The sequence below is a fragment of the Schistocerca piceifrons genome, chromosome 5 (genome assembly GCF_021461385.2).
Source record: "Schistocerca piceifrons isolate TAMUIC-IGC-003096 chromosome 5, iqSchPice1.1, whole genome shotgun sequence".
In the NCBI taxonomy this organism is placed as follows: domain Eukaryota; kingdom Metazoa; phylum Arthropoda; class Insecta; order Orthoptera; family Acrididae; genus Schistocerca; species Schistocerca piceifrons.
In genome coordinates this window covers 436,082,311-436,098,284 of record NC_060142.1, presented here as the reverse complement: position 1 = coordinate 436,098,284, position 15,974 = coordinate 436,082,311, and the positions used below count along the sequence as shown (strand labels likewise).

General features: G+C 38.8%; 1 protein-coding gene across 1 annotated transcript in view; it reads right to left on the bottom strand.

The window, feature by feature from the left end:
* Positions 1-2,751: 2,751 nt before the first annotated feature.
* The window catches only part of LOC124798075 (nicalin), a 123,063-nt gene continuing 109,840 nt past the window's right edge, over positions 2,752-15,974 (bottom strand). The window contains exons 12-13 of the mRNA XM_047261315.1: positions 3,110-3,188; positions 2,752-3,017 (exon numbers count right to left, since the gene is read on the bottom strand). Of these exons, the coding sequence (XP_047117271.1) occupies positions 2,952-3,017; positions 3,110-3,188 (145 nt within the window). The 3' untranslated portion in view covers positions 2,752-2,951. The remainder of the gene's footprint in view (positions 3,018-3,109; positions 3,189-15,974) is intronic.

Here is a 15,974-nt window from a genome sequence, read left to right as displayed (position 1 = left end):
TTTGCCGAGACGATAGTTAGCATTGCCTTCAGCTACATTTGCTACGACCTAGCAAGGCGCCATAGCTTTGATAATTAATATTGTGACGCATGTATCATCAAGAGCGATGTTCTACAAATGTGGATTAAAGTTAAGTATTACAGCAACTGCGTCCATTTTCTAAGTTATCATTTCCTTTTAACTGTTCCAGACCTCACGCCACTCTGCGTGAGCTTAACGCGTGCCTTTCGGCTTCCTCTCGTTGTGACTTGGCTGTCGTGCTAAGTCACAACAGAATCTGTAGATGATTATTATGATGATTAGTATGGCAGTTAATTCACTGTCAGTAATACAATAGTGTGTGAAGTTAAACACCACAATTGGTATTTTATTTTAACATATGCCTTACTTAGACATACTAAAATGTTAAGGGAAAGATCAGCAGTGCTTACTTATTTGTTACACCAGTTGATCTAGCAGCAAAAAGCAAACCTACTGAATTACCCTCAGCATTTCTGACTACTGTGTCAACCATGCGACTAACTGATGCTACAAATGACTTGCAGCCTATGAAACTCTGTAAATGAACTATGCATTTCTGCCGAGAACTTCTACGACAAGAAAGAGTATCCTGTGACTCTTCAAGCTTCAGATGTGTTGTAAATGGTCTTCATGGGTTTGCCGCCGGATCACATTGTGCAGATTCCGCAATATTTCCTTGGAGCAACTGTCAGACATCTACAGGTGGTTCAATCTTGCTCGTGGCTAGGTACCTAGCCACGAGCAAGGTTGAACCTCCTGAAGATGTCTCAGTCGTTCCGAGGAAATATTGTGGAATTTGCACGTGATCCAGCAGCAAACCCGTGAAGACTATTTACAAGATGTATCCTGTTTAAATCTGCACTGAAGATGCTGATAAATGATCCTAGAGTCACTGCACAGTGCCAATGTGATCCAAAAGCACCAGCTCCTCCTCTGTACACTTGATAACAGTGTGGAGGTGTACACTGTTCCACAGTGAGCTTCGTGGCATTGGATCTTTCAAGCCCAGAGTCAAGTGTCTTGACAATGACACACTGTTTAAGATATCAGCAGACTATTTGTACAATAAGGCTCTCAATTCTTTTCTTGACAACTATATTGTCCCAGCATCTCAGAGGACAGAGCAGAAGAAGAAGAAGAAGAAGAAGAAGAAGAAGAAGAAGAAGATATACCATAACTCAACAGAAGAAGGCCGCATTACAAATATTGTCACAGTCAGGTGATGCGTGAAGTGCACTGGCCATAATGACAGTCATACTTTCTCACTGACAAAGAACGACCCACCATTGTGTACCTACTGTGATAGGAGACAAACTAGTGTGCTTGCAATGCCTTCTCAGGCTGCACATAAAATATGCAGCAAAATCATACAAGCAAAGTGAGCTAAGTTTGTGCTGTGGTACCCTCCAAATAAATTCCCAGTTGATAGACACAAGAACCTCCCCTTTCCCCCTCCCAGACATCACCTGTCACAAAAATAAGATTGTATGTGCGTAAACAGTAACTATCACCCAATAGTTGCAAAGAGCAATCAAGATAAGCTATCACACAACATGCTTTCCTAAGATGAATGAATGAAATGTGCAGTGGGGGGGGTTATCAAAACTCTGTGGAATGGTTATTTTTAAGAAGCAATATTAGTTGAAATTTGGTATGTTGAGTTAATCCTGAGCTCTGTTAGCTACCAGCGGCTTCCATCCACATGGCAGTGAGGGTATGTGGTTTAATGTTCACTGCTAGCCCTTGTACACTGGAGGGTAAAGACTTGCCACCTTCATCATGAAGCAGATAACATCTAGCTATCCCACATTAAATACATACAGTCTTGTTCTCAGTGCGTGTAAGACAGTTATGAAGGTTTCAGATGAGACAATTTTTTTTGTTTAAAAAAACTGTTTTCAACCCAAAGGCTGGATTGAACACTTCAGTGCTTTACTAACAACGGTTCTACTGGAGGGAACATATCTTTGCCTTCGTCTATAACTTTAGAAATTTCTTACCTTGTCATGCTAGTTACAGTTTAACAACTGCTGAACAATTCAACGTTTTTCACATACATAAAACATTGCCAGAGGTAAAGCAATAACTGACAGACAAGTAGTTTTAGGACCAACAGAGGGCTGAATCACCAGACCTTTGGACACGTAGCCCGTCACTTACCTGTAATTATCAAGCTAATAAATGGCTGTATTTGTGCAACATAGCAGAATGATCAACTGCATAATTTTGATTAACTGTTTCTGGAAAAATAGGTCTGCATCTCAGTATAGAAATGACTGCTCTAGCATTGTAACAACAACCTACAGTTGTCATATCAGAAGAATTAAATATGGTGTGAATTCTTACACTTACATTACACACTTCTACTACATCCATCTATCTTATCCTCCTCATTAAGAATGCCAGAAGGACAAATCATTCTAGCATTTTTCACCAACATGATTTGTATCATTCCCCCATCCACTAAATATCACTGTTAACCATCACAAATCTTAAACATACCACTATTTTACCCACAGAATGTAAAATTAAGAATATCTGCCATGTTCAAATGCTTGAATCAACTAACTTTTGTGTTTCCATGTGAGAAAAATGTTACTATGATCCATAGAGCACAACAACCACCATGTAAGTAACAAATCATGTATGTTTTCTAGTCATTCTGACAAGGTTGGAGATATATTTAAAAATGTGGGTATTAACACTGGCCATACGACAAATGCAATCAAATTAGTCTTGATGAATTCTGAATTTCTTTTCTGGAAAGTTTGTACATAACACATTCCATAACATGAATACTTCCTTTATAAAAACAGTATTTCTTGATGTTTCATTGAAGGCACTCTACAATTGATTTCTGTCTTAGGAAAGTACATATGTACAGAAACTATGTACAATATATTTTAAATTTCTACTACACTGAAGCTTCTCTAATGGACCTTCTGCCTTGTAGCACCCACAATGGACAATACAACAGTGTAAAACTGTGGAAAGTTCTGTAAAAGAGAATATAGTACATTAATTACTTTGTCCTAACAAACTTCATGGTTAGTATATATATAGTTACAAGATATAGTTTCATACATACCTGTATAACAAAATAAATAACAGTGAGGTAGATGGAAATAGCAATTGTTAGAAAGAGATCAAAGACTGCTGGCTTTACACTGAAACAAAAAAAAAGTTAGAGTTAAAACCAGAGTTTTTCCAACACACACACAAATAGAAATGAAACAATGTGATATTTTGTCCACAGGACCCACTAATGGTAATAAACTATCTCAATAAGGCAGTGGTCTGACTGTATGTCACTATTCTAACCCTTATTTTCAGTAACTACTATATCTTCCATTACTTGTCAAAGTCTGTGCTACAACTTCAAGTTTGATTTCAATTTGAGAATCCACTTGATTTTACTTTCATGTTACATATCCCAGCAACCAGCAGGGAATGATAAAGTAGCACTAGTGGAAACATTAACTCAGTTGAATTTGGCATACAGACACTTGTTGGGCATAATTTACATAACAAAATTTTGTTTCATTCCAGACAGTTTGACTACTAAGATACCTAACTTTACACTACTGCGACAAATTGGTAAAATCAGAGAAGGATTCAAAACCTGGTGAAAATTGTCTTCCTCTAGTGTACTTTGAATTAAACAATCTAATCTTCCTCAAATGTTACAAAAGTTTGATGATCCATTTACAGAAATAGACAAGAAGCTGCATAGGACGATTCGCTGGCCCAAGGGAAAAGCCAGGCCAGCAAAGATGGAACATAGAGAGAGGGAAATAAAAGCATAGCAAAGTCCACACTAATGCTAGGTATGTGACCAGCCTGAAGACAGAGTTGAAACATAAATCTGTGCATCACTCTTGATGGGCATACAGCATCAGAACTTCTAGTAGCATCTGGTGTACCTCAAGAAAGTGCCGTAGGGTTATTACTGTTTAAAATATACATGGTACCAACTGTTTCATCAAAAGATTTCCAGATTCCCCTAGGTTGAAATTCCAAATTTCTGAGAACCAATTTTTTCTTGCATGTGAAAGTAAGTTTCACTTCAGTATTTTTTACAGTGGCAAATGAAACTTAGTTGCCACATCTTTTACCAGTGATTATTCCCAATCTCAGCCAAGATTTAAAATTTGTTAACAATCCTGTAAGTTCAGGCCTTACTGCCCACAGAAATTCCTTTGTTACCGTCATTCACCAACACACCACGTCACGTCACGTCACGTCACACCATTGTTTGTTTGCAAAATGCCCCCTTACAACTTCTTGTACTACTACAGGTACGTAGGTGTGTGTGTGTGTGTGTGTGTGTGTGTGTGTGTGTGTGTGATGAAGATGAAGAAGAAGAAGATGGTGGTGATGAAGAGGAGAGAGGGTGAAACCCAATGCCAAAATGCCCCATATCATAGCTGCCAACCTTAATGTTCCCATCCGATGGACTGATCATCATCAGCAATGTTGCATGTCTTCACTTCATGAGGCATCATACCACTGAGTGATAACTTAGAATATATGAAAAATAACACAAACATGATTTAAACTGTCCTCACTGGAATGTAATATCAATAGGATTTCATAGCACCGATGTATCACATTTCAAACCGGACTCTTCACACTACAGTCATTGTTGACAAAGCATTACACTGCAAGAAAGTAGTAGTACTAGTCTTCAGTCCAGAGATTGGTTTGATGCAGCTCTCCATGCTGCTCTATCCTGTGCAAGCTGTTTCATCTCCAAGTAACTACTGCAACCTACATCCTTTTGAATCTGCTTAGTGTATTCATAACTTTGTCTCCCTCTATGATGTTTACCCTCAATTGGTGATCCCTTGGTGTCTCAAAATATGCCCTATCAATTGGTCCCTTCTTTTGGTCAGGTTGTGCCACACATTCCTTGTCTCCCCAACTCTATTCAGTACCCCCTTATTAGCTACGTGATCTACCCATCTAATCTTCAGCATTCTTCTGTAGCACCACATTTCAAAAGCTTCTATTTTCTTCTTGTCTGAACTATTTACCATCCATGTTTCACATCTATACATAGCTACACTCTATACAAATACTTTCAGAAAAGACTTTCTGACACTCAAATCTATACTCAAAGTTAACAAATTTCTCTTCTTCAGAAACACTTTCCTTGCCATAGCCAGTCTATATTTTATATCCTTTCTATATCGATCATCAGTTATTTTGCTCTGCAAATATCAAAACTCATCTACAACTTTAAGTGTCATTTCTTAATCCAATTCCCTCAGCATCACTTGACTTAATTCGAGTACATTCCATTATCCTTGTTTTACTTTTGTTGATATTCATCTTATATCCTCCTTTCAAGACACTGTCAATTCTGTTCAACTGCTCTTCCAAGTCCTTTGCAGTCTGACAGAATTACTATGTCATCAGCAAACTTCAAAGTTTTAATTTCTTCTCCTACTCCAAATTTTTCTTTTGTTTCCTTTACTGCTTGCTCAATATACAGATTGAATAATATCGGGAATATGCTACAGCCCTGTCCCACTCCCTTCTCTATCACTGATTCCCTGTCATGTCCCTTAACTCTTACAATGGCTATCTGATTTCGATACAAATTGTGAATAGCCTTTTGCTCCCTTTATTTCCCCTCACACCTTCAGTATCGAAGCCTAAATATTCAATACTGATCTACAAGACATAGGTGTACAAATATGGATCCATATTTTTATTTTTACACGGTTATAAACTGTAAAAAAGCAAGGTGGGAAGATTCTTCTTGTTCTTCTTCCCGACATCAACATACATAATTTTTGTTTTCCTTTACTCACTCTTGTTTTGTTAATAGAACATATAAGACAGCTATATGAAATGGATAGTTTCTTATTAAAGCTGTATTTCAATAAAAGTTGATTCACAGGATAATTTTCAGACTACTGATAACTCCACAATTTGTACTTAAGGGAACATTGTCTTAAAAGAAAATTCTTGATTTAAGTTTCACCAAAACCAGGCAAGGGTGAAATTTGCTACAAGAAAGTAATTGTTTCTAAATTAATATAGCCCATTTGAATGACCTCATTTCTTCTCTTTCCAGTACTTGACTTTAATGAAAGCTTTATGACCTGTAACATCTGGAATTTTCCCAATGCCAACTTCCTGAATTGTGCAAGTCGAAACTCTCCCTACAGCATGTCCTTGAGTGCTGAAAACCCCCTGGCCTTCAGCAGCCTATCCCCTTCCCCTCCCCTTCCCTACTACTCTGCCCTTCCCCTCCCAGCATCCGCATGCTGCACCTAGTAGTCCACTATCCTGTCCCAGCCACGTCCCTGCATATTCACACAGGCAGCAGTACCATCTCCCAACTATCTTGCTATGCGTCCCCCTTCCCATCTCATGCCTATTGTGTACTCCCACTACCCAGTGGAGCAGAGATTGTTGCTCACCTCAGATGCAATTGGTCTTTAGTACCTAGAGATGACAGGGGCCACATGAGTGAGAATTTTGTGATGAAGGATAGCTTGATAGAGTATTTCTAGAATTTGTTTTCACTGTGCCTGCCTGCGACTCAACACCTCCCTATTCTTTCCATATTATTGTAACATGCTGGATTTCCCATTGTTTCGTATTTCAAAAGTCATTCATACTAAAAACTACTTGTGCTAGAAAGTTCCATTCTAAAATTTTGATTTTTTAAAATTAAAATAGTCTTGATCGAATAAAAATATTTGTTAAAATGGTGACCAGTTTCAGTCTGTTTTTAAAACCACCTTCAGACAATTCTCTGAAATACAAATATGTTTACACACTTAGAGGGACATCCAACAAGTACAGTAACAAATTAAAACATTTAAAAATAAGAACAATTAGAAGAAAATGTTCCCAGAGTGGCAGGCAGAGCTGGTTAATGGAGCAGATATCATCTGTTGAGTCACGAATGTAAGCTGCTGCATAGTGTAGAGAGGCTATAAGGATAAGTAGAAGAGACTGCACAGCATCTACCACATGGTGACAGTTGTGGTCAGCATGGGGCACAGTAAGTAAAAACATTACAAAAATAATGTACATACAAAGTAGTAGCATGCAATAAAATACAAAAGCTGAAATCTAGACTACATAAAAACAAAACTTAACTGTTAGGGGAAACATTTTATCAGAATAAATTGTGTACAATTACAGTTTGTAAACCAATAGCACGGCGTGGGATCCAGCGATCGCACAGATGAGGTAGGCACATCTAATGTCGAGTCAATGTATGCCCATATACAGCGATGCTGTGGGCATTGTTGACATCACAGTTGAGAGTTAGCATATATAATAGTGTACCAGCAGCCCCCTGGCAGTCATACACTTGACAATGGTCAAGGTGCGCTTGGCCGAAAGCTCGTGTAATTTTAATCACTTGACGCAGCTGGAAACCCAATAACTTTTTATTCAATACCAGTCAGTTCTGAGAACAAAGACTGCTCTCTATGGGCAGTTCGTGAACTCTGTGTCAGTACATAATAAAACATAACCACAACAAAGACAAATTAGGGAGACATCATTGGTGTAGAGATGGCATGAAGTGTTGATGTGAACCATCTGAGGCTACCAGACAATAGTGTCGGAGAATATAACAACCACTGGCTACTGCTACGTGTTGATGTGGAATGGCAAACAAAGATCAAGTACTGTGTGTTAGGTGCTGCAAGTAATTGTGGGGATGTATACTCACTATGGATCACCAACAAGGTAAAAATAACTTGAGACATTGCTACAGTAATATGAATGCCAGGTCGTGTTTTTCAGTCAAGACCAGTAAAATGTCGTTGGGCCCCTAGAGACATGAAGGTTGAAGAATTTTGCCCAATGGTGTCTGTCAGACTGTCACTAAGTAACAGATCTAAAAATTAGGCCCTATTCACACAGGGATACTCCAATCAGTTCTCCAGCTGCCTGACAACCAAGAGACAGAGACTGGATGACTCTAGTAGCCGATCACATTCGCACAGGCATGACATGAGTCTCCTGTATTGCCAATTCACATGCGGAGTGAACAGAAAATAAAATCAGTTTCATTGGCTGTGGACAAAGAACATATGTAGCATGCTTTTTTGTGTGCCATCCCGTAGCCCAAGTAGTACCATGTCCAGTGACTATCAGTGATGAAGATATTGTATTACAGTATTATTATTACCGCCGGTACAGAAGTAGAAAAGTGAGAAAGTTGTGGGTTCATCCTTACACTGAGAATAATATCTATTGTAGGTTACAAGTTGCATAACTGCTTGGGTGCATTGGACAGGGAATATATCTGCACTGAAAAATTACGAGGGACGGGTTCAACAACTACAATTATAAATTGTAACCACTCCACATTACTGATGGCACACAATGATGCCGATGGTTTATTCATCATAATTAAAACTGATTATGCAGGTAGAAATAGTGATGGAGGAATATTTTGTGCTTCAGAAACCAAACACTGAATTACAAATGGAAGATGAAAATTGCCATTGCCTTTGAGATTACCAGGTGATGAAAATGAATATAGTTTCCCTTATTACTTTGTAGGAGGTAAGTGGTTCCATTATCATGCTACTTGATGTGACTGTACCCACAAAGAACACTCAATGTGAAGAGAATTTATGATTATAGATTAAGCAGAGAAAGAAAATCTGTGGACTATGCATACGGAATGCTGACACAAAAGTTCCACAAGTCCTGAGCAGTTCTTTTCGTTCTCAAACTACAGGAAGAGTGTAGAGTTGTGGTGAACAACAACGCATCAACTTTGAAATGCCAAGTCAGAATACAGCCAAGGAAAGACATTGCATTGCATCCTCATTCTACTGCTTATGAATTAAGGAATTATTTAGCAAACTGCCTTCCGACACCTTGCACTTCCCTTCAGTCGCAGTGAAAGTAATGAATCAACAATAATCAGGACCTACTATAATTGTCTTTCTTTACCAAATTTTTTACGTGTAATGTGTATTTGCGTAAAAGTTATAAATGAATTTCTGTACTTTTTTATTTACGTATTGTATTAATACGAGGGTTGAATGAGGAGTAATGCCTCCACTTTCATTAATTGGTTTTGGATAGGAATATTGTGGGGTTGAATGAGGAGCAATGCCTCCACTTTCATTAATTGGTTTTGGATAGGAATATTTTAATAAATCGAACACAGAAATAATCCTTAGAATGTGATATTTAATTACCAATATTCACTTTCCCACATAATCACCAGCCAATTGGATACATTTCTGCCAACAAGTTTTCTGAAGCCGTCACGGAAGAAGTCAACACACTGTTTCCGCAACCACAGTCTCACAGTTCTCTCAACGTCTTAATCAGAAGCATAATTTCTTTTTCTGGGGCGAGTCTTTGTGTCGATATTCCATAGACTGATGTTTCATTCTTGAGTCATAATGGTGTACCCACGTTTCGTCTCCTGTCACAATTGAATGGAGGAAGGTGTCACCATCATTCTCTTAACATGAGGAGTTCCTGGCAAATTTCAAGTCTGTGCAGCTTCATTTCAGGAGTCAGCATCTAGGGTACGCATCATGCACAGGTCTTCCGATAGCCAAACAAAGCAATAATGTGACCCACACGTTCTTGTGAAATGCTGTTTGTACTTGCAGTTTCTCTCTGAGTGATACAATGATCATCCTGAATCAAACTGTCAACATTTTGTTTGTGAAACTTGGTGGTTGCTGTCATAGGACGTCCAAATCTCGTTTGTGATGCAGGCCAGATGTTCCCACCTCAACATCTTTAAACTTACTCGCCCAACAACACATAGTACTCACATCAACACAAGCACCATAAACTGCTTTTATTCCCTGATTAATCTCCTTTGGGGTGACACCTTCTGCTGTCAAGAACACAATGACTGCACATTGCTTAAATTGCATCGACCGACCATCTGTACAGGGTTCCATACTTAATACTGTAACAACACAACCCTTCAATGCTAAGGCTTCACGCCAACTGGAGCTGTAGAGAAGAGGCTACAGAAAAAGCCAGTACCTGCTGCATACCAACGCTGCGAACTGTTGAAGAGTTGCAAAGGTGGAGGCATTACTTTGCAGTCAACCCTTGTACGTAATTAAAAATGTTATAGTTGCTTATTTATTATATAGTGGGTGCTTATAAATCTTTGATTCATTTTTCAATAAAATGGATCTTAAAGCATAGTGAGTAGGGCGTTAAAAATTTTAATTACTGGTAATGAACTTAACTGATAGATTAACTTTCTTGGCTACTTCGTGCCATATTCTCTCTGTCACTTCCTTCCTTAAATACCCTTTGAATTTGTAATTTTATAGTTCTGGATATTTCTCCCACGAATTCCAAATTAAACATTTGTTCGCACATTGCGCAACCCAATGGTACGAATGCAACCAGAAGATTGGGAGACCAGGTGACTAGCATGTTGGGTCGCATAGCATCTGAGTTGCAGCGACTCTAGGATGCCACTACTGAAATATACTCCTCTGAACGACCCCACCTAATCACACATGCTGAGTCACTTGGTTACAGAGTATCTCAGTCACCCGGAGACTTAATTATCGCTGTGTGAATAGGACCTTACTGTGCACAGATATCAAGGTGTGGCTAAAAAAATGGAACTGATGCGGTCACAGAATACACATGCACCAAAGGTGAATGACCAATATCTGTGAAACGTGGAATCTTCTCAGTCGAATTTGGCATCTCTGATAGCTGTAGACAAATCAGTGTGATTGTGTATAGCGAAGCATGTTTATCACATACGCGTTTCCAAGATGGTCGAAGAGATGTTGAAGATGACTGAAGAGATGTTGAAGATGACTCACAACCAGGATGCATTTCAACATCAGAAACAGATGAAAATATCAAAAAGGAAGCTAAATTGGATTCAATTTGACCACAGACTCTGCATTCGATTGATTGCTTGCTCGAACTGTAGGAGTTGACAAAGAATGCATAAGGCGAATTTTACATAACCAATTTACCATGAGAAAAGCGTGTGCATAACTGTTGCTCAACATTTTCACTAGCAAACAAAAAGTAGCCCATGAATATATTTGTACAGACACTTTAAACACCACTGAAACTGATCCTAATTTCTTGGAGAGAGAGTGATAACATGTGATCCAGAAACTAAGTGCCCATCCATGCACTGGAAAGGCCCAACTTCACTGAGACGCAAAAAAGCTTGAATGAGCAAATCAAGATTCAAAACAATGATTATTGTTTTTGATATTCTGGAATTGCGTATCTTCACTGGGTTCCTGAAGGTCAAATTATTAATCAACATTACTATCTTGAGGTCCTTGCTCAACTCTGTGGATAAAGAAAGACCCAAATTGTGGAAGAACACGTCATGGGTTCTGCTTCAAGATGATGAGATCTCATACTGCACTGTCTGCTAAAAGGCTTCTAGCAACATACAGCATCCCACTGTTACATCACCCACCTTATTCACCTGTCATAGCACCACATGACGTACCTATTACCCAAGGTCAAATCTGCATTAAAAGAAACAGAATTTCAGTCCATTGAAGCAGCCAAAGAAAAAGCGACACACGTCATGAAAGCTCTTCAAAAAGGAAGACTTGTATCCATCAATAGAAAATTAACGTGCAGCATTGTCGGGATAGAGGAAGGGAGTATACTGAGGGTGACTGTTAGATATTTAAGTTTTCAAAATAAATTGTTCTATAGCAACAGTCCTTACTATTTTATGACCACACCTCATAAACACCGCAATTGTAGCCTCAATAGTAATACTTAATGGATCACCATAAGAGGAAATAGTTATTGAGATGTATAATAAAATATACAAAAGATGATAATTGTTAATGGAAATGGTATAAGTATATACCTTTAAAAGCTTAACAAAGGTTTCAATCATTAAAACAGGAAATCAAGCCTTCAAAGAAATATTTTTCTCTAAAATCTAACTGCTCATTCAGTAAAGATAATGGCTTATTTTTGTGATGTGCATGAATTTCTCTCTCTTCTAGTGTATTTAAGAAAATTTCTTTGGGGGGGGGGGTGGTATTATAGAGAATTTGTATATTATTATGAATTGACCCTTTGGAAAGATTCCTCTGGATCAGGTGCACGCCAAATAATGATTTACCACAGCTGGCACTTGCTGTATGATCTCTAAACCAAATGGAGCCAATACAGCCTGTCTGTCAGACATCATCTAAGTCAGCACACACAATTTTGTGAACTCCAGAAATTAAATATTTACTACTGCCTTTACCAACAGTGTTTGAATCTACTCTGTAAGAGATTACCAGTGGTGAAAACTGCAGTCAGTTCAGTGTTTATAAATTACTTATTTGCGCTCTAAGAAGAAAAAAGAAGGCACACTACTAAGGAATTACCTGAATGGGACGGAAATCTATAGATCTGATGTGCACGTACCCACAAACGATCACACATTAAAAAAAAAGATGATAATTTATTCAAGTGAGAGTTCACAAATTGAGCAATTCGATAACAAGTTGGTCCACTTCTGTTCCTTATGCAAGCAGTCATTCAGCTTGGCACTGAGAGTTTTTGGATGTTCTACTGAGGGATACTGTCCCAAATTCTGTCCAAATGATGTGTTAGATCATCAAAATCATGAGCTGGTTAGAGGCCCCTGTCCATAATGCTCCAAACATTCTCACTGGGGGAGAGATCTGGTGGGTCTGCTGGCCATGGTAAGGTTTGGCAAGTATGAAGACAAGCAGTAGCAGCTCTCGCCCTGTGTGGTCAACATTGTCCTGCTGAAATGTAAACCCAAGGTGACTTGCCATGAATGGCAACAAAACAAAGCATAAAATATCATCGACATTCTGCTTGCTGTAAGGGTGTCGCAAGATGACAACCAACGGGGCCCTGCTACGAAAGGAAATGGCACCCCAGACCATCACTCCGGGTTGTCGTGCCATATGACGTGTGACAGTCATGTTGGTATCCCACCGCTGTCTGGGGCATCTCCATACATAACCTCCCTCATCATTCGGACTCAGTTTGAAGTGGGACACATCACTGAAGACAATTCTATCTCAGTAAATGATATTCCAGGCCATATGTGCCTTACACCACTACAAACACGTTTGTTGGTGTACAGAGTTCAATGATAGTGAAAGGGGTGCCACGAGCTAAGTGTCCTTTCTGTGAGCTGCCTGTTATTGGTCATTGTCATCGCTGAAGCACCACTGGCACATTGCATTGATGATAATGGTGAATCCGGGGCACCAAGTGCCTCTCTACAATTGCTTGGTCCTCTCATTCCGTCATCCCTCTAGGTCGACCACTTCCTTCTTGAAACTTCGTTCAACCATGGTTCACCCATTCCTGCCAATGTTGTCGAATAGTGGCATCGCTCCTATTCAAATGTCGAGAGATGACAATTACTCCAACCAGCTTCTTTGAGCCCAACAACATATCCTGTCTCAAATGTTGACAGCTCCATATATTGTTCATGTGTGTCTGCAAGGCATAATTACTCTTCAATACAGTACACAGAATGAAATTTGCAAAGACCTTATGCGCTGGTATCAACATGTTCTCTGTTTACTATTCTTGCCATCTGCATGATGAAATTGCACTGCAGCATCACACATTCATCCATTAGCCACCAAAGTTTACAATTCTGCATTTTCTGTCGATACCTTTATAAATATCAATTGCTGACCGATTTGCAAGCTCCTTTGTGGACAATATGCCACCCAAAACTTACCTACTAATAGAAACATTTGTTGAACATCAGACTCATCTTTTATTTTTCTGACAAGCTGACAGTGTAACCCATCATTTTCCATAAAATGACTTGTTACACCATGTGACATCGCATGAAAGACAGTGGACAGAGCCTCTCTCCCCTACTTAACTCACAGCCTCTCCCCACTATCCACTCAACGGATCATGCCTGCTCTTTTCATCACCTCTGCCTACCACCGCTGGGTGTATTTTCTTTCAATTATTCTTATGTTTGTTTATTTCAATTTGTAACCCTTGTTGTCAGATGTCCCTGTAAGTCTGTAAATGTACTTATGTTTCAGAGAACAATCTGAACATGGTCTTAAAAACACACTGAAACTGGTCACCATTTTAATAAATGTTTTTATGTGATCAACTCTTTTTATTTAAAATAATTGTCACTTCCATCACTGTTCTTCCAACACATTTACAAAAATTATTAAAAATTTTATTTAAAAAATTCAGTGAAATGGTTTTGTAGCCCCGATTTTTCTGATTCCAAAAATGCCTACTTTCATTAAAATAATGTGTTAGTTTCCTCATGATACAAGTTAGAAAATTTCATTTTCTCGAAACTTTTTGGCAGCCTTTGGGAATCCCAACATACCTTAAAATAAACCTCACAAAGCAGTACCTATGAGGGCCATTCAATAATTAGAGAGACAAATTGGTCTCAGGAAAAAACTGTTTGTAGGGAAAGTTTGGTACTTTTATGGCTTTAAGTTGGCATCACTGGGATGAGCCCTGATCAGCTGATGTATCAATATTGTTTTGTTTACAACCTCAAAAATACATTTCAAGATGATAACTCCACATAAGTTGAACAACGTTCTATTATTCCGGTTGTTTTTTAACTTGCTGGAGGCGAGAAACCAGTGAATATGTGCTGTATAATGTCTAAAGTTTATGGTGAAGGTTGTATGAATCATGCAAAGTTTTACAAGTGGGTAGAGCAGTTCAAAAAAGGTCATGACTCAGTGACTGGCCGACCAGTTGCAGTTTCCACTCCCTCACCTGAAAGTCAAATTGATGACATTATTCATGCCGACCGCCATGTGACTGTGGAAATGATAGTTGATAACATTCAAGGTAGTACTGGTACAGTTCAAAACATTAACTGTAATAAGTTGAAGTACCGCAAAACGTGCAAAATGGGTCCCGAAGGAGTTGACGCTGCTACACAAGGAAACAAGGTTGAGAGTGTGTACAGAGCTAAAGGAATGTTATGGAAGACAAAGTGAGCACGTCCCCAACAAAATTTTAACTTGTGATGAAACTTTAGTTTACTATTGATCCAGAATCAAAAAGACAAAGCATGGAGTGGACACGCACCAAGTAACCCGTCAAGAAAAAATTCAAAACCGAAGAATCAGCAGTAAAAGTCATTTCGATGGCGTTTTGGGATGCTGAAGGTCCAGTTTTTTGTGATTATCTTGAAGAGCAGTGTACAATGAACAGCCAATACTACTCAGATTTGCTTTTAAACAAGGTGAAGCCAGCCATCAGAGAGAGACGACGTGGATCTCAGAGGAGAGGTGCGATTCTCCAGCAAGACAACACACATCCTCATATTGTTCAATTAACCCGTAAAACCATCAACAAAATGGGCTAGAAAGTACTGCCTCATCCCCCTTACTGACAGTATTGATCTAGCACCCAGTGATTTCCATTTTTTTGGTGTACTGAAGGAGGCATTAGGTGGGAAGAGGTTCCAGGACAACGAGGACATGAAAAAGTTTGTGAGAAACTGGGTCAACCATCAAGATAAAGAGTTCTTTGCAGCCAGAATAAAAACCCTTGTAGCCTGTTGGAACAAGTGCATAAATGTTTGAGGCGATTATGTTGAAAAGTAGAAAAAGTATTGCTCTGTAAAAATAAATGCTTTACCTCCAGACAATTTTGTCTCTTTAATTGCTGAATGACCCTCATACTATTTTTCCCATTTCTAGTTATACCAATGTTAGTTACATTTACATCACTGCCTAATAGGCCTTTGGTACTCTTAATTTTCATGATTTTTGTGTTACCAATCTAACATACAATAAGCTCATATTTCAGTGAAATGTTATATCTGATATTACACAGCAATAAATGGGTGGTTTAAGGAAATGGGAGAGTTATGGAAAAGTCACCCAGAGCCCTGGGTCAGGAAGGACTGGTCGTTGGTGCCTCTATGGACAAGATTTGAAAAACCGGGGAACTATAATGTGAAAGACTAAGTAATA